This window comes from Dioscorea cayenensis, chromosome 9, assembly GCF_009730915.1.
Source record: "Dioscorea cayenensis subsp. rotundata cultivar TDr96_F1 chromosome 9, TDr96_F1_v2_PseudoChromosome.rev07_lg8_w22 25.fasta, whole genome shotgun sequence".
In the NCBI taxonomy this organism is placed as follows: Eukaryota; Viridiplantae; Streptophyta; class Magnoliopsida; order Dioscoreales; family Dioscoreaceae; genus Dioscorea; species Dioscorea cayenensis.
The window spans coordinates 26,307,208-26,327,986 of NC_052479.1; the positions used below are offsets into that span (position 1 = coordinate 26,307,208).

General features: G+C 37.5%; 1 protein-coding gene across 1 annotated transcript; it reads left to right on the forward strand.

Annotated features, from left to right (window-relative positions):
• Positions 1-19,358: 19,358 nt before the first annotated feature.
• On the forward strand, positions 19,359-19,740 carry LOC120268266 (peptidyl-prolyl cis-trans isomerase Pin1-like). The gene has a single exon (XM_039275707.1). It carries the CDS (start codon positions 19,359-19,361, stop codon positions 19,716-19,718), a length of 360 nt encoding a protein of 119 aa, XP_039131641.1. The 3' UTR covers positions 19,719-19,740.
• Positions 19,741-20,779: the final 1,039 nt, after the last annotated feature.

Here is a 20,779-nt window from a genome sequence, read left to right on the forward strand (position 1 = left end):
AAGTTACGTATTATCAAACACTGCTATATAAAAAATAATGAATTTCAGCTGTAATATTTATAGAAATTATATTATAAAGGCCAAACAATGTCAATTTAGGGGGAAATTTGAAAAGACATCATATCAAAAGTGGGAAAATTACTGGCCACCCTTTGAATTTTCAAAACCTCCCAAAACCCCTCCTACTTTTACACACACCCTGTACAACCTTTCAAGAAGCTAGAACTTCCCTACCCCCACCGCTCACTCAATGGGTCCACGCTGTGAAATCCCATTTTTGGCCTTAAAATGGTGGAAAGAAAACCAAATCACATCACGTTCAACCTTGGGCGGTCATTGGTTTCGATAGACAAATGCCCAGGAGTCAGATTACATCTCGTTGTTCTCCTCATTATCATACCCGAAATATAAATCGTGTTTCTCAAATGTAAATGAAATTGATTTCCACCGATCGCACAAGGTTCACTTTGCATCTTCAAACGTGAGCCGTAGTCCATTTTATCATGTCGAGGCAGTGCTTCGCCATCGTCGCTCTTCCTCGCTGGCTACTGGTAGGTTTAGATTACCTACTCTTGAAGAACAAAGAATTACGACCCAGTTCATTTCGCTGTAAAGTCTCTTTCCTCGCTTATGGTTATCTATTTCAGCATATTTCAAATAACGCTTTAACCATTCATGACATATCTCGCTTAAATAAATTTTACTAATATGTTTAATAACTGGCTACATCCGCTTAATCACTTGCTGCCATCCGCTGTTAACATTAATCTTTACGTGCATAACCCGCTCATATTAACATGTAAATTCTCAAAGTCTCCGCAGTAAACGGAGCATCTTTTCGCTCGATCCGAATCATTGGCAGCTGGAACGATGCGTGGCAGGCATAGATCCCACGCATAAGAATTAATGACTCAGACAATTCTCATGCACCAGAACATAAAATATCCCAACACCCGCTCGTTGTCATCATACAATCGTCGGCCAATGTGTGCTTAACTTTTTCTCGATATGAAGAGTCGTACCCGCTGTGGACTTCACACTACATAAATAAACTGTGAAGAACCCTCCCCACGGACAACCATCCTCGCCGCCCTCATCCTCCTCTTTCCCACGTGACAACAATCTTGACTCGAAAAGGGATGTTTCGTAACCTTTTTCCTCTATTCTGAGAATCGAGTAGCCGCAATCACGCACAAGTTAAACTGCTCTTTTCGCTTAGCCTCAAACGCCTTCACAATCGCCTCAATACAGCAGGGATCTGTCAGCATTTCGACCTGGGGTAAGCAAAAGAAAGTTTTCACTTATTTGCGTGGATTGCGAGAGGAATTCTCGTGATGAGGGTGATCGTCAGAAACATCCTTTAAGACGGGGTTGATATTTATCACTGAGACTTCTCGTATCGCTTAAGAAAATTACCTCAACAGACAACTATTACGCTCGTGTTTAACTATCGATCTTCGCTAAGTCCGCCCATGACACATTGATTAATAGTCGCTTTCATGAGAATGTGTTTGTTTAACCTAATGTTGCATGCTAGTCAGTTCAAGTCTGATGCGCATGTTATGCAACCGCCGGTGAGCATTCGAATGTACTGTACACTTGTTTCGTATATACGAGCGTCGAGTCGGGAGTGATCAAAGTCCGAGAGACGTTGTAAATGTTGTAAATGTTAAAATCTTTATAAATAAAACGAAACAAAGCTTGTTTGAATGTGAAACTCCTCGAAATTTAAACAAAAGACCTAGTAAAAACAATGAGAAATAAAAGAACGCTATCAGAAATAATAGAAAAAGTTAAAACAACGACAACGTGTTTAAGAAAATACGTAAAGATGCAAGCTAAATGAATGTCAGAGATACCCATCTTCAACGCGATGTCAAAGGAGAGCATTCAATTTAAACAATAACATATATTTTAAATGTCTTAAATAACTTTTATTTAAAGGGTTTACGTATTATTTACATGATATAGTACTTTATTTAAACCGTAATCGTATGTTAAACACTATATACATCCGCTTAAACATAAAAGCTCGACGTTTAAACATGATCACCCATGTCGAATCTACGACAATATGCCTTCATCGCGATGACATATATTTTTACTTTTTCGCCTCGATAGAGGGAAAATACCGCCCAATCACATCACGCCTAGTCTAACTCTATGCACTGTCTTCATATCATGACAGAATATATATATATGCACTGTTTGCCTATCCGACTCGCTTGTTTGTTGTTTACATCTTCTTCTTCTTCTTCTTCTTCTTCTTCTTCTTCGGCTTATTTTGCTTTTTCATTTCATTTGTTTGTACAATTTCCGGGTTTTCGCCCATATATTATGGAGAGTGTGTGTATCAGTCGATTCAACGAGAGGAAGAGTGCTAATGTTCACGGCTCAAAACTTCTTGGGAGTTGGTGTTAACGAGATTTCATGAGCCGAGGGGTCTCAAAGTTTCTATTATCGTGTAAGTTCATCACACCGATGGATATAAAACCTGTTTCGCCCAATAGAAAACGACGCCGACTTCCAAATGGATGTGTCACGTGCACTCCATCTTTCAAATGTGTCAGAGTTGATCTTGTCAGGCCGAGACAAAATGTGCCATTGCCGAATCCTAATGGAAAATGAGTTTTACCTCTCTAGAAGTTCCCTTTCTTTTAATTGCTCACTGGGCTCGGGGTCATTAGTGTTTAAATATGTCCGCTCACTAGTTAACATCTTCGCATCTAGTCGCCACGTTATTAGTTCACTACTTAAGTATTTAATTTAACGCTTAAATATTATCATTATGACTTAAAACATTATATTCTCTCGCTTAACATATTGATCTTTTCATTCGACCAGGGTTAGCAGGAATTGCAGATTCTACGAGTGCTCCAAACATCCCCATGGTGATCCTCGACCATGCGGGACGCCTTTCCTTCCCTCGCCGATCATTACTGAAGTGCTGCATCTGATATTGACAACGCTTTTGATGGTATCAACATTTTCAGGGATGTACTTCAAATCATGCAATCAAAAGGAATTTTGACTTTAAATTCATAAAGAACGAAACATGCACGATCGCGTGGAATGCGCCGATGGTTGTCATCAGCGCCTTCATGCATCAAAAGAGTATATAACAAAAATACTGTAATCAAGACAATCAACCCGTCACACACTCTGGCGTGGTGGCAAAGGTTCAAGGTCGGATCCGAAAAGCGCCCAAAAATGGAAGCGACGAGTGATCTCGTAAGCTCAAGGACCGCCCCTTGTATAAGGCCATCGACATTCGCAAAAGACATGTTACGGGAACATGCTGGTCTCGACATACCATACAAGCAGTGCTTGGTTGGGAAACAGTATGACTGCCCGTGGTCCTCGACGACCAGCGACGCCACCACTTTCATGACCGCGTTGCTTTTGGTATGTGGATAAGGTGCCCGAGACAACCGGCAGCAAGGCTATGATCGCGGGAAAGAGAGATCACGATCGCTTTAAACGCGTACTTTCTTTCGCCGCGTGTAGTCAGGGGATTCAAGAGGGCTTGCAGTCATTAAGCTTTCTCACGGTACACACCTCGAAACATACCGGGCACATCATCAAGCTACAGTGGAGACATGGCAAATTGGTCCACGCCGCTTCTCGTGATAGTCGACACCCAGGACCAACGCCACCGGACTTCTGTTCATATTCAAGTTAGGCGACGCCTTTATACTGAGGATGGAGATTATCATGAGATAATTACATTCTGCCTCGGATAGTCCGCGGGCCTTGTGAGCGCACTACGTAGCTCTTCCTTCGCTTATAGTATGACTCGTTCTCGACATTTGAGGCCAATTTTCATGAAAACCAATGTCGACTGGGAAGGCATCTGAGGGAGGAGTGCTGGTTCATATAAGCTTCCGCATTGCGTGGGCATCCACCGCTAAAGATTTTCGGCGATACCATGAATAAACCGCAGGCCACATCACCAAGCTCATCACCGGGCCGATTAATAAATCGGATATGGCACATTGGTCGAAATTATCTATTCGGGAGGTGACGTAGCGTGAGATGTATTCAAACGTCATGAGTCTGTGAAGGCACGTTACCGCCTCGCGATGAGAAGGCACCGGCGGCCCACACAAAGAGGATCGAGTCGCAAGCTTCAGGCAGCATGAAGTTATCAGTACAAATGCCGCCATGGATCCGCCACAATCGACTTATCTTGCAATGAAACTGTCACCGACTCAGGGTATTGTAAATAAGCTTTATCATGACAAGGAAACATGGTGTATTGATGGGCAAATCTCTCCATATTTAAACTCTACTTTACAACGAATTGAATGTATTTAAACAGAGACATTGTTATTTTTAAACGGATACACTGTGAATTTTCATATTTCAACCGGATGTTTGAAACGATATATAGGTATATTTAAACAATGAAAGTGAAATGTACACAATTAGAACGTAAATTAAACAATGAAATGAAACTCAATGAATTTTAACCCGCTTTTAAAAATTCAAAACAAACAAAAATTACATTTACATATAAGGTCATGTTCTTCAAAACAAAAACAATGAATTGAATTTGTCCGAAAGTTATATTCAAAACAAATTGATATTGAGATATAGGACACGCTCTTCAAAAACAAAATTTAACCCGCTGGCGACGACAATTCCCTTCGTCATGGACACACCGTACACTCCTCCTTAAGTATGCGCTAACATACCTTAACTGAGGTAAGGAACGCTCTGCTCATGTAGTCAGAACTCTCTCACCCCAAAAGTACTGCTCGAAGCAACCGCAGATGACGTAGACCGTCGCTAATCGACGCCTTGCGTGCGGTTTTGTCGTGTACCAGCCGCGTACTTTGTCGTCGCCGACCGCCGAACCCATATCGGTCTGGTCAGTGTCGAATAGATTCCGCCGCCGAGATATGCAAGTCGAGATTAGAATACCAATTAAATACCAAAATGACATTAATCGAGACATACTAAAGAACTTACCACTGTCCAACGCTGGCCTCATCGCACTCCCTGACTATGAAGAATAATGTCATGTATTCTTGTTTATCATTGTCCGTGACTTCCGACATGGAAGCGGGCATTACCATGATCATCGGAGGATGACACTGAACTTCATACGCTTTTGACATCGAGCATCCCGACCATAGCCATAATTGTTTCATGTGCGTCGCCCTGCTCGACATAAACAAACGAAGAGGTCCTGGCGGATGGATGGGCGCGCTTGTAAGGATATGGCTCTCGTCACGACTTTTTGCATTATGACACGTAAAGCCGTCCATCACATCATCGAGTGACCATCTCTTCCTCAAAGCTGTAATTTGTCGCGTGAGGCCGTGCAGCAATGTCATTCTTCCACACACGGATCTTTCGAGGTTAAACGAGCAACGAAATATAATAAGACCATATTGTAAATATTTACGATATTGTCAAATTGTTACATGATATTATATATAATTAAACGTTATAGACAAATTAAATGATAACATAAAGGCATTAAACACTATTAGAAAATCGTTAAACACTATAACAAAACCTTTTAAACAATATCATAAAAACTTTAAACTACTGGCTCCATAGAGCGCTGAGGAAGATCCTCATCAACTCCTCGCCTATATTTGTTAAAGACGCCGACGCCAACCCATTTTCTTCTTCTTCGAACAAAAGCTTTCCTCGAAAGCGCCGGGTCCCATTGTTGATTGGCTCTCGATCATCTCTCGTTGCTCGGCCGGGTCTTCAAAGCATCATCTTCCTTCGATGCGCGACGACGGCGACAGACATCAACCGCACACACATCCTCTACATGGCTGTTCTTGTCGTGGGATCGCGTCTCGCTCGATGCGACCATCGTGCGATATCATTAACCCCTACAGCATCCCATATGGTTCTTGTCGTGGTGCGGATTGTGTCTCGACTGGATGCGGGTATCGTCGTCAATCACACGCTACGCCACATGCATTCAACGATGAATCAACCGTGGCCACGGCGATCTAGATCATCTGGAGACACACCCTTAGCTTGTTCTTGACCGCAAGGATTAGTCCATCTTTGACGTACCGCGACTGTGACGGCTTCCACCGGTCCATCGATTCATTAAGAAGAGAGTCGACGACCTTCTCAACGCCGCAACGCCACATCATCGATGATGTCCTCCACCGCCACGCCATGTCATCAACGGGCAGGCGCTCTCGAGAATAGAGATCAGCCCGGCCGATGTGTTGCTATTGCTTTTCATACGTTAGCCTGATGCGACAGTCGAGGCGTGATGTGTTCTCCCTTCGTAAGTCTCTTCGAATGTGGCCTTGGAATCGAACAGCTTCCCGATGATGTCGTCGTCAGTCAAATCTCGACTGCTCGTCTTCGGTGCTTCAGCTCTGGAGGGACGGCAGCAGCCCAGAACGCATCCTTCTAGTACCTCAACACGAGCATGGTCGAGGAAACCCCGGGTCATCAACATTCCGCACGCTGCGCATAAGAGTCGCGCGACATCTTCGCCTAATGTCGCCCTGGCCGCCATCTTCGCCTGGGAGGGGTCACGCCATGGCCGGGGCCGCCACAATCGGGACCGTCACGTTGTCGTGGTAGGGGTTGTTGCGATCGCCGGGTAAGGGAGGCTTCTGCAGCGTCGAGGAATGCGTCAGCGCATAGGGTGGGGATGCAGTAGGAGAATCGGCTGGCCGCCACAGCACGAGAGTGGGCCGCCTCCTCATCCCCGCCTCGAGCAAGTGGTTCCAGACTAGCATCCGGGTCTGCCGGGCTGGCCCCAACAAATATTTCTTTCTTCAAACGATTCGGAATCCAGCTCAGAAACTAACATATGTAAACCAAAAATTTTCAGTCAAATCATTCATTTTAAACTATAAAAACTATATTTAAACAGAGTGTTTATATATTTAAACGTTATAGAATATAATTAAACGGAGAACAAAATATTTAAACCAGTATGAATAACAGCTAAACGGTAAATACTAAAGTTAAAGCGCAAATAAAATGTTAAACATTAAAGACTTATGTTAAACATTGTCCATGATTTATTACCTCTTTTCCATCGAGCGATGACAAAAGTCTGGTTTCTACCGTCGCTTGCTTCGGTAGTACTTTCACGTAGCACGACGATCCTTGGGATCTTGCCTAAAAGCGAACTTTCTTCCCGTTCGTCAGCTCGTAGAAACCCGCGGGACGTTAAGCGCGATCAGAGCAACCCTTAATGTACACCTATGTTGGTCTTCTTCCGGCGCATCTATCTTGCTCGAGCGGTCGCTTGTGGAATATCCTCCATAAGCCACTTGTGCGTCGCCTCGCGCCCATGCGTGATCGCCCCATGGCTACGGTAGATCATCGACATAATCAGCGATCCGCTCGAACCGAGCATGACGTATTTGGGAAGAGGGACTGTACCCATGAGGTACACCATCAGGAGTTTGACAAAATTATCTTCTTCTCCCCTCTGTCGAACAAGTTGCACCGTGAGTGCTCTTGATGGAGTCTCTGCTGCTCTCGTAGGTTTTGATAGATACCTCCCTTCGACGCCGACCGGTTTTTCTTCTTCGAAAGACCACTGCGTCGCATCGCAACGCAGACATGACGAAACGAGGGCACATCTGGGTCGCAAACTCGCGAGTTTTCCCGATCCCCGAATTTATTGGTGCGACCATCGTACCTTTGCAAAAGAGAATCAAGAAGGGCCCTCACGTCGAATAATCTCCCGATTAACCGAGGGTCATGTTATTTTTAATTCGACTAAAGTCTCCACTCATCAGCGTCAAATAGCACGCCCATTAACTAGGTTGACCGCTATAATCACCGACTGCGATAATAACAACACATTCACAAAAAGTTTAAAGCGTCAAATTTAAGGTTTTAAACGGTAACCTCTCAGTTATTAAACAGATATATCAAATGTTAAACAGAGACCCGACTTTATTAAACAGAGCGTAGAATACTTAAAGCGAGACAACAAAACTTAAAGCAGAACATCTCATTTCTTAAACGTCAACCTCATTTGTAAAATTGCAACAATATCAAATGAAAGGGGAAATGTACATTATAAATATTACACAAATCATAACAATCGAAAAACTTTTTCGATAGTGTATACTGAATGAAAATGCAAAACAAAACAAAACCCTAGCTCGAGAAATCCCCTACCGCAGACTTCAATATCTTCCAACAAAAAGCAGGGAACACAAAACAAAACCGAAAAATCTTTCTTTGTAATGACGCTTATCATAAAACCATACGTAATACCTTAGATTGCAAACCGGTGAAATGCCAACTAATTCACGCTGGGGACTTCTCCCTTTGAGATACTGGGATGGAAATGAAAAAGTCAAGAATACTAGAGCTTTCGCGAGTAGAGACAACTCGAGACAGCCTTCGAATGGAAGAGCTCAAGACGCTGAGTTGAGAAAAAGCAAGTCACGGCTCAATAAATTAGTCTTCTCGGGGTTATCCTCACGGAAAACCACCCCACTTCCTCTCAAATCGCCGAGATGGCTGCGACCCAGCGACTCCCCAGTGCAGGGCATTTTCATCCATAAATTTTGAAACTCACTCCGTTCACATCCGTTACAGGGTTTGGGGGTTTGAAAAACATCTTATTTAAAAGGAGGGGGTTTTTAGGGATTGCAAAACTAACGGGGTGTTTTTGGCAATTTTACAAACTTAAAGGGTTTTTTTGGCAATTTCCACTATCAATTATGATACTCATTATCCACAATCAATTATCAATTATATATAATAATTATATGTAATAAATGAGATATATCATATTCTTTTACTACTTAGTCTCTCTCTATAACAATCTATGTTTTTAATAGTAAATGAGGTATGTCAAATGTAATCACATATTAAACTTATTTTATTCCCTATATCATAAAAATAAATGTATTTGTTATTGAGTTTTGTCCTATGATCGGTCATCTTGGTTTTTCTCATTGAACCAACCTATCACTCATGATCAAATAATAAGTCTAATTATCTATAATCCTATCATTTGTCATTCAATACATGTATGTGGTCACATATGTATGATCTCAATATTAATATTTGTTGTGCTATATGTTTTGCTACAAATTGTGGTGAACTTTTGGAAAAAGTTCAAAATATTTATCAAGGAGATTTAGTATATATATATATATATATATATATATGTTTCGAAAGGGAAAATACTAAGATACAATTAGTTCTTCATTATAACTTTGTTATTTATTAAAATGCCATCTAATATGTTGGAAGTTATTATACTATTTTATCAAATATTTGTTCGGTCTCTCGTATTTCTACATTCGATGGTATTACTTTCTTCGATGGTCGATTACATTTTCAAATCATGCTAGTAACGTTGTTTGTATGTATATTGGATATTGTTTTAGAATTCATAAATACCTACAACCATTTGCTTAATGAGGAAAGATAACAAACCAAGTTTTTAATGTGATTGGATTTAGACATTAAAAACTTGGTATTAGACATTTCAAATGCTATATGAAAATCCAATTGTAATATAAATTGAATAGAAAGTTTATCCAAGAAGATATGGAAAAACCTAACATAAGATAATAATTTAGACATTATAAGTAGACCATAAAGATAATATAGATATAAAAAGAGAGAAAATGTTCTTACCTCCCAGAAATATGGCAAACACTTCAATCGAGACACCATTGCTTTTTAAACATATGAAACAATAGAACACAAGATATAAGATAGTAACAAAAATTTGTTAATGATATTTTTGACGAAGATTAGATGGTGGGTGTAGATTATAACAAAATATATTGAGATGAAGACTACAAGTCCCAGGAGTAGGATTGGTACTAATAGCTCAAAAGATATTAGTCTTATTCATACCTAAGAGCGCAGCTCTAACACAGTCTCTAATGAACTAGTGAACTTTATGCTTCAAACTATGAACACCATGACCACCACTTGTGTAACTTGCACTACAAGAAAAACCGAAATTTTTGCACCAGTAAATTTGGCATCGATTTTGGGCCAAAAAACCGTGACAAACTGATTTTGGCACGGAACAATAACCGTCCCTATAGCATGCGTGACAAATATAATTTGTCATGGAAAAGTAAAACCATGCCAAATTTTGTCACACTTTAACTAAACCATGCCAATTTTGTCACGGTTTTAGGTACAGTTCTTTGGTACCATTTTTGGCACGGTTTTGTTTTATCATGGTTTTAAGCAAGGTTTTTGTCACTTTTTTTGGTACGCTGTCATGTGGCACGACTGTCACGCTTTTTTTGTACAGTTTTTTTGCCACAGTTCGCGAGGGTTGGCTTGGCACCATTTTCGGCATGGTTTTATATTGTCACGGTTTTTGTTACATTTTGTTTGGCACTGTTTTTGGCATGGTTTTGTGTTGTCACTGGTTTTTAGCACCCATTTATTTTGGTACCATTGTTGGCACAGCTTTTGTTTATTCTACGCTTTTTAGCATGGTTTATTTAGCAATCGCTTTTGTGTTGTCACGCTTTGGGCACGCATTTATTTGGCACCATTGTTGACACGGATTTGTTTTTGATCACGGTTTTTTTAGCACGGTTTGTTTGGCAATCGCTTTTTAGCGGTTTTGTTTTATCACGATTTTTGTCACAGCTTATACTGTTAATTTTGTCACAGTTTTTGGCACATTTTGTCATGATTTTTTGGCACAGTTTTAAATTTAATATAGCTGTTGCCACATTTTTTTGTCACATTTTTTGGCACAATTTTAAATTTAGTAAGGATATTGGCATGGTTTTTGTCACAAAATTTGGCACAGTTTTCATTAAAAAAATTATAAATGGATTTATTTAATAACAGAACCTATATTTAATTTCATCAGAATATATATTACAAAATTTGTAAAATAAGCAAAATTGTTATTACAATCATAGCATGATAATGTTAAGGTTCAATCTACATAACTCCACCAAACTCTTAACATAAACCATGTATATTATCAAAAAAACCCTATACATCATTCTCCAAGTCTTCAAGAGAATTATCGATGAGACGAAAGAAATACTGAACTCTCTTTGGCATTAGAGAGTGCTCATCGACTTGTGTCCCGTGATTCTCCTCGATCGGTGCTCGAGGGGCTTGTGGCATACAAGCAAAAATAGGCATGCTAGTAAGGTCAATACCTTGGCCACAAAGTGCGGCAAGCAATGATGATTCAAATAACTCATGACGAGTCGACTCAGCTTGTAACCGTTCATCAGCAGCATGTAACCAATCATCCGCCTCAGCATGAGCCCTAACAAGCTCTTCCTCTAATTCCTTAACTCTATTGCCAAGTTGTTCAGTTGATTCAGAAGATCCCAAGCATGCCTTGTAAGTGGATGAAGACATCTTCCTAACAATATTACTTTTTCCTACCACTCTGTTACAACTCCCGATAGTTATCTCATCCCATAATTCATCTTGGTTAATAGAATTCTCATCCATCCCTTGACTGCATTTATCTACTATTGCTTTGTCAAATTCCTCCAGCATCCATTAAAAAATAAATAGATTAATAAATGATAGTGAGTTAAATTAGCTAATCAGTTTGAGTTTATAAACCAATTCTCAAATATTAAATGAAACTAAATAAATATTAAAAGTTTAACAAGCTCAATTTATCAACAGATTATTTATTTAACAAATTTAATTGTTTGTTTATGATTCACATTTTGAAGAATCGGAAAGAACATGAGGTGGTAAGAGAGACTTATCATAGAAAAGAATAATTGAATGGGGATGGAAACATATCAATAACATGAGCGAGGCTTTTCCTAAATTTTTCATGCCATTAATGTTCATTGAAGCAGGACTTTTTTTCTCAAAAACCACTCTCATTAATAACATAAATCTAATCAAAGACTTTCTTTACACAGAACATGAAATGCATTCCCATTATTGAAAGTAGTATAATGTTTGGACTAATTAAATAAATAACTAAATAAACATATGATAAGTATATCTCCAACATTAAAGTCCTTAACATTTTATATTTCACAAGATGGACATGGTCATTGGCCTACCACTGGTCCACTGCTTGATTTTCAATAATATAAATTGATGTCAACAGCTTCAGTTATCAAGAATTGGCAATAGAAAAATATGAAGAACAGTATAGTCTGACAAGAGCGTGCTCAATTGTCAATTAATCATTCTGTATTCATGTTTATGGATGTACAAATATTTTTCCAAAAGGCATGCACAAGCTTTTCTAGTATGTACAGTATTTATTAACTTCAAAACTGATTACTGTAAGATATATATCAAATTCTTCAAATATATTGTAGTGGAATAGCAGAGCAATCATACTCAAATCAAACAAGGACAAGCAAATAAAGAAAAACAACAAAAACATCAACACTTTCTCACGAGTATTACATAAAAATGTGACCTGAAAAAAATCCTAATACTCGAAAAAAAGCTTAAAGCCAAGGTCTAATTGCACTCAAAATTCAAAGGGTTAGCCATTAATCTCTCAATTAAAAATCTCTTATTAAAAATTCAAATGGAAGTTCAGCACTTGATTTTGGGACCATATATATAATATATATCTCTAGGTATAAGATACTAGTAACAAATGCATGTGAGTTTATTCTTCTAGGTTCTCTATCCTTGTCTTATTAGGCAGCTTTGATCAAACTTCAACACAAAGTTTCAGTATATAAATTAATTATGTTCATACTCTATATAAATCAATCTTAATATTTTGATTAAAAAAGAAGAGTGTTTCAAAGTGTGCTTCCATCATGTTGCTTTTAGCTAAAGCTAAAAAATGGTGGAGAATATGATGAAGACTAACAAAGTGCAGTGCAATTGGGACCTTTGAGTGAAGATACGGATTGAAAGAGATATGACACATTCAGTGATGAGTAGGTCCAAGTTTTCGGAATTTGCATAAAAAGAATGGTAAATGCTATCAGAAAATATCAGCTGCAAATACTAAAAACATGGAATGATTATTAAGAGCATTCTAATTGTTTTGAGTTTTCAAACACATTACCCTATTTGAACATGATGAGATGAGCAAACAATTTGGGTAGAGAGTATTTGTATGGTTGATAATAGACAAATCAAGAGACAATGTTTCTCTTGACAAAAAAATAATGATTATTTTTAGCTAGTAAATCAAACATGATTAATCTTATTATTTATAGAGATCTATTAGTATTAGTACAAAGTCTTAATGTCAGCAAATGATGTTTATATTATTATTTATAAAGATCTATTAGTATTAAGAAATGCTTATGAAGATGCTTTGAAGCCTAACAATGTTACGTATGGAGTTCTTAATTTATCACTATATATGTATAGTTTTATAATCATTATCAAGTCTAATGATGTTAGTTAAAGCTTAATTATAATCAAAGATAACTCATATGAAGAAGCAATAAAATTTAAACAAAGCCTCCCTAAGCTCCATCCTCTGTCCATCTCTAAACAAAGACTTTATATATATATATATAATGGTTAGTTTAGAACTGGAAATTATAAGAGTGTGTTTAATTAATTATATTTTAAAATATATATTAAAGGTTTTTAAATTATATTCTAATCAAAGTTTAAAAACAATCCCTACAATTCACACAAAACCTAAACCCCCTAAGTTTAATTTCAAATGCATTTATTTTGAGAAAGTTATCTCATACTTACAACAATTTGTGTGGCACGTCCAACCTCAAGTGTGCCGTCCTTTTTTTTGTGTGTCGATAAAACATTCTTTTAGTGTCGGCTCTCTACCTAATTCCTCCGCCTAAAGAAAAACATATTAAAGAAAAGTTAAAAGTTAGGGTAAATTATAAACAACAATATTAATGGTATTTATATGAATTAGATGCATTATAAGTCTAAGGCGGTGCACAGCAATACTGACAGATCCACCACGGTAAATAACAGTGAAGGAGCTTCCAATTTTTGCCTTATTCAGTTTGTTCTTTTTACTTTTTCTCTTAAACTCATCTAACTCCCAATACCTTTGCAAACCTTCCCAAACTGTAGGAGCCATCCATGGAAATGGAGCCTTGTAAAGATTATGTGCAAGATACAAATTTTTCTTCAACTTCTCACTCGCCTCATGGTTTAAATGACGCAAGATTGAAGATTCATGTTGCGCCTCCCACGTGTCTATACCCTATGAAAAAAGAAAGTTAACCAAGTCATTGTTTCTTGAAGTTATCTTACATAATTAAAAAGAATTACTGGATTTAATGGTTTAAATGATATTTACCCTAAAAGCGGTGAATATCCTTTACCTCAAATCTTTGGGCACTTTCCCCCATCTAATCCATGCCTCTTTATAGTGACCTTTGACCAATTCATGGATTGTTCTCTTAACTTCATAATCTCTTGAAAAATTAAAATGAAGAACACTACTTTAAAAAAAAAAAAAATCAAACACAAGATTATAAAATTATCATAACATAGAATTTTACTTACATAATTATGCTATATGGGGTGATAACCCAAGGGGGCCAAGTGGTCGCAGACTCATTAGAGGGCCTCTCCATTTCTATAGGTTGGTCCTCAGTGGCATGAGTATAACTCTCAACATATGGTACTGGAGGGCTTTATGCAATTAGCGCAACTATTGACGGTTGTGTAATTGATGTCGATGGAGTCAATGTCGTTGTTACCTGAATATTTGGATGTATAGAAGGAGGTATTTCCAAATCTACAAGTGTATTAGATACTACCGGGGGGTTAGCAGATGTTTGATGAATATTTGGGGTGAATCGCCCCGGCCAGATGTGGATCGACAACCACGACTCGACGTTGATCGACCACTAGATTGACGTCCAGACTGACCCCCGTCCTGAGGCTACCATAAATTAGTTTGAATGGTAAAACTAAAAAATCAACTTGGAAAATACTGATATAAGTATACAAATATAAACAATTAATTTTGATCTAATAATTATACAAGTTTGAAAAAAAAAAAATATAGTAGGCATTACAAATGATAGTCAAACCTGATGTTGTGCCAGAATCTTGAAAATGATCCATCATTCTTCAAGTGAAACTATCTATCCACCTATATAGAAGCATACATGTTAATATAAATGGTAAATTTAAGTGTATGTTGCATCTCTACAAAGTAATTATTTCGATAAAAATTTGAGAATATTATATTTTCACAGCGAAATGACAAAGAGAACTTATATTTAATACAAATGTACAATAGCCAATTTGGAAAACAAAAACATAGGTTCATATATAAAAAAACAAGTTCATAGTGCATAATGTATTAAAAATCATGTTCATCATCATCATCATCATCATCATCATCATCATCATCATCAGATTGTTCATTTTCTTCATCATCTGTCAATTTATCCTCGTTATCCTTCTCACACTCTCAACTCTGATATTGGTTGTAACATATCAGATAAGTTAACAACAAGTTGTATGCCTTGTGGGTCAAACAAATGAGGAATTTCTTCCATAACATTGACGCCTGTTAAGGATTGATTTTTCTCTATTTGATATGTAGATCCATCCTTTTCTGGCCAAGTTGCCTCAACCATTCTCCTAGCTTTAGTCTTAGACACAGCCAACCAATCAACATTATCCTTTTTTGTGCTTGGGTAGTCAACGTATTTCACTTAAATAGCTTGTTGTACCAACACAAATGGATCATACTTTCGATAAATCCTTTTACGATTAATATCAACCAATTTATGAAAGTTATAACCATTAATAAAATATCCCGGTAGCCTTCTCCATGCCATGTGTGACAGTATGAAAGTTATAACCATTAATAAAATATCCCGGTCATGTTATCGCTTTCTTAGATGGACCCCAAGCCAAGCTCTGGAAGAGAGGATCCATGACTTGATTGATCTCATTTGCAACCTACATCCCAAAAAAATATTCATGAAATTTTTCACTAATTTTTGATGTAGTTTCAACATATTCGTATCATTACTTACAAAACTTTCAAACCACTTCGCAAAATGCTTGTCAATCGCCTTATCGATGGCATCAGCAGGGTTACCTTGCAGATAGTTGACAAATATCCTAAGAATATCCAGTGCACTAATAGTTAAATATCTAACACATTTTATGGTTATACATTTTAATAATTGACAATAGCTTACTTGTAATATGGTTGTACTTTCGGGCAATTTCACAATATGTATGTATGTGCTACATATAGCTTATTTTCCGATAGCCACTTGATCTTCGGACAACCCTGAGCTCGACCAATATAATTGAATATGGAGAAAGATGGGAAAATGTCATTACTGACAACCTCATCATTTCGCCGCAATCTCCTCCTCCTATATGATACGTGAGGTTCAAAGTAATGCTCAACAAAAAAGTTGATTTCCTACGTAATATATGCTTGACAAATTGAACCCTCAACATGTGCTTTATTCTTTAAAGTTTTGTTTAGTTCATGAAGAAACCTACAGATATAAGAATGACTAAACATTATATAAACTAAGCCTAAAAAAATCTATTGTAGCATTGTAAATTAAATTCTGGCTTGTATTACCTCTCAAAAGGATACATCTATCTATATTGAATAGGGCCCCCAATTCTAGCCTCATAAGGCAAATGAACAACAAGATGCTCCATAGAATCAAAAATGCTTGTGGGAAAATCTTTTCCAAGTTACACAAAATCACTATAACCTTTTCTTCTAAATTAATAAGTTTGTCAACGTCAAGCACGACAGAACATATAGTCTAGAATATTAAGCTTAATTCTGTCAATGGATTCCAAATGAACGATGGCAGCAATTCTGTAAAAGCAATCGAGATAAGCCTTTGCATAAACACATGGTAGTCATGAATCCCAGTCATTTTTAATTCATTCATGTCAATACACCTTCCAAGATTAGAAGCATAACCATCTGGAAACATTAATTGGTGAATCCATTCACAAATAACCCTCCTCTGTGCTTTGGTTAAAGTGTAGAGTGCTTTAGGAATAGAACGACATGTATTGTTTGAAGAAACTTCTATCTCCTTACGGTCACAAAGAACTCCAACATCTTTTCTTGCGTTAATGTTATCCTTGCTCTTCCCTTTCACATCCATCACAGTGCAAAACACATTATCGAAAACATTTTTCTCGATGTGCATCACCTCGAGATTGTGTCGGATCAAATTAGTTTTCCAATAGGGTAGATCCCAAAAAATGCTTCTTTTTGTCCATTTATGATATGCTCTATACCCTGGGGGAGTGTTAATTGGGTCCTCCACTGCTGCTAGGAACATCATAACCCGATTAAGAATTTCATCCCCGACAGTCTTGGTGATGGACCATTTTTTTCCACACGACCTCGAATAAAAGACTTTTTGTCCTTACGGTAGTGTTTATGTAAAAAAATTGCATGTCCTGATTCAAATCGAATAAAAATTTTAAAAATTACATACAGTCAAATCATAAATGAATTGGGACAACATATGGTTAGAATAAATAAATTTCAACATATTTGGATATATTCAAGATAAGTCCAAAAGACATTTTTGAGATAATTTAAAAAATTTAGAAACTGAAGATCAGCCGAAAGCACAGATCTCGAGGCGATCTAAAATATTTAAATCACAATATCAGCCGAGAGCACAGATCTCGAGGCGATCTAAAATATTTAAATCACAAGATCAACTGAGAGCACAGATCTCGAGGCGATCTAAAATATTTAAATCGCAAGATCATCCGAGAGCACAGATCTCGAGATGATCTAAAACATTTAAATCGCAAAATTACCCTTGAGAACGTATCTCAAGGCAAAAATACCAAATTACAAAATTGCCTTTGAGAACATATCTCGAGGCATAAATGCAAAAATACAAAAAAATATCCTTGAGAACATATCTTGAGGTAAAATGAAAATTACAAAAAAAAATTGCCCTTGAGAACATATCTCGAGGCATAAATGCAAATTATAAAATTGCCCTTGAGAGCCCATATCTCGAGGCAATCGCAAATCTTAGGGTAATCCAAACACACATCCCAGGCGATCTTAAACCCTAAGAACAAATCCGAAGGCAACTTGTGAAATGCAGATCCCAAAGCACACAAACACATCCTGAGGGGTTTAATTTTTTTTTAAAAAAGGTAAGAATAAAAAGATAATAAAATAATAATAATTCAAAATTTCAAATTTGAAATTAATTTAAAATAATAATAATAAATAATAAAATTAATTAATTAATTAATTAAAATATATACATATAAATTTAAATTTAAAAAAAAAATGATCCTATCCTATTTTGATTTGATCCGCTACGATTCTGCGGGTTTGATCTGCTGTGATCTCACAGTGGTGGGATTAGGATATGAACGAGAGTGAGATAAGGATAAGAAAGGGCAGTCAAAGAAGGAGGCGGAAAAAAAACGGAAAGGAACTTTTTTAAAAAAAAGAAATAAAATAAAATAAAATTTTAAATAAAAAAATTAAAATAAAAGAAAATTTGAAGATTTTGAAAAAAATTAGATTTGATCATTGATTTTGAAGATAAGAACGTGTAAGCTTTTAAAAGGAGGGACCACGGAGAGAAGAGAAGACGAAAAAAAAGGAAAAAAAAATCTTTAAAAAAAAAGGTATAAGGTATTTTATCTCTTCCCCTATACTACGGTATTTACAGATATATATCAAATACATATATATAAGATCCCACTCGCTCATTGTCGTTGCCGTTGTTCACCGCCAGGCATGCTTGAATGGTTGAGATAATGCCGCCAAGCATGCCGCTGCCGCTGCTCGTCACCATTGCCGCTGTTCACCGCCGGGCATGCTTGAATGGCTGAGATAATGCCGCCAAGCATGCCGCTGCCGCTGCTCGTCACCGTTGCCGCTGTTCACCACCGGGACATGCTTGAGTGGCTGAAATAATGCCGCCAAACATGCCGTTCGACGATGCTACTGCTCACTACTAATGATCACTGTTGCCCCTACGTTCCTGCAAAGACCCTCTCATCATGTATAGCACCGAGGGTTTCAAGATCGTCAAAACCTTCCATAACATCCCTGGCGTTGATATTACTAGCATTGAGCGCCTCGATCTTCTAAAGCTCGCACTTGGAGGATATTTCGGCCGGTTCATCATCTGGACGAAATCCGCATTTAAGAAGCTGGACTCGGTTCTCGAAATGCCCGATAATCCATCAAAGAAGAAGGAGAAGGAGAGATGAGTGTCCTGAAGAATGCACCAAGGTGCTCTTCCATGAAGAAAGGACCGGTCCCAAATATATATATATATATATAAATAAATTAAAAGAAGGTTTAAAAAAAAGAAGAAAAAAAAGACCGGGGCGATAAAAAAACAAAGATTCATAAAAAATAAATAAATAAAATGCATGTATTCCTTTTCCCTCGTGATCTCTCTCTCTCTCTTTCTTTCTCTCTCGGGGCGACGATGGTGTCGGAGCAACAAGTGCGGGCATCCCACATCCTGATAAAGTACGAAGGCTCGCGGCGCAAGGCCTCGTGGAAGAACCCCGATGGCCGGATCATTAGCGCCACCACTCGGGATGTCGCCGTCCCGAAGCTCTGCCCCCTCCACGATGACATCGTCTCCGGAAGGACCCACTTTGAAGAGGTTGCTTCCCGTTACTCCCACTGCAGCTCTGCCAAGCATGGTGGCGATCTAGGGCGATTTGGACAAGGGCAGATGCAGAAGCCTTTCGAGGACACCACCATTTCTCTGAAAGTTAGAGAGATGAGTGACATTGTGGACACTGACAGCGGTGTTCATATCATCCTGAGGACTGGTTGATGCTCATGCATTTGGCCTTCAAACACTGCTATTTGATCATTGTTTTGAGCTTTTTCTCATCTACATGCTTTTTTTTTTCCTTGTTGCATCTTCTTGTCCAAACGCATAAGAACCATAAGAACATCGTTTTGTATTTGATACTAAGATGACAGAGATGCATTATTTGAGTGCTTTATGTGGCTTGCCATCTATGATAACTTATTCACAGAGCCCTAGAAAACCTGTGTTTGTCAAAAACAAAAAAAACAAAAAAAAGAATAAATAATAAAAAGAGTGAAAATTAAATAAATAAAAGCGGGGTAGATAACCCATAATAGAAGTACAAATGCTGGACACGAATTAATAATCTGCATGCATATTCATGAGATGAAACTTCAAACGTGCTCATATATATGCAAGTAAAATAATGAGAAAGCATGCTATATACCCCATGCATGAAAGAAATAAAATAAATAAAGTAAAATAATAATAATAAAAGAAGCATGCATGCGTGAAAACAAAATAATAATAATAATAAAATAAATAAAATAAAATAAAATAAAAAAAGCACGCATATGTTTTAACGCATGAACATTAAATCAAGGGGATAAGAATGGTTGCTATGCTAGTTGCTCCTTATGTTCTCGGCGAAGGAAAGTTTGCAGGCAGCTCACAAAATCTTCAACATGATGCTAATAATGCCGATGATGATGATGATGCTTTGATGACAATGATGATATTAATGATGATGCATTGATGATGATGGTGCTTTGATGATGATGGTGATGGTTCTTAAAAACGTGCATGCAAATTCACAGGCATAAAAAAAAAAAAAAGAAAAAAAAATATACATATATTAGGAAAGCATGCAAAGTAAAAAAATAATAATAATAATAAGTGGATGAGAAAACATGCATATGTGCATATGTATATATATATATATATATATATATATGAGAAGCACGTGGGGCCAACCATGGAGAGATATACATGGAATTATTATGTGTATGCCTGCAAACAAAAAAAAAAACCTTTAAAAACAAATATAACAAAAATGGCATGCAAACAAATAAAAAGTGGGA

Bases quoted from the DNA above. Each gene is read 5' to 3' on its own strand.
- LOC120268266 (XM_039275707.1), top strand. From the start codon at position 19,359: ATGGTGTCGGAGCAACAAGTGCGGGCATCCCACATCCTGATAAAGTAC.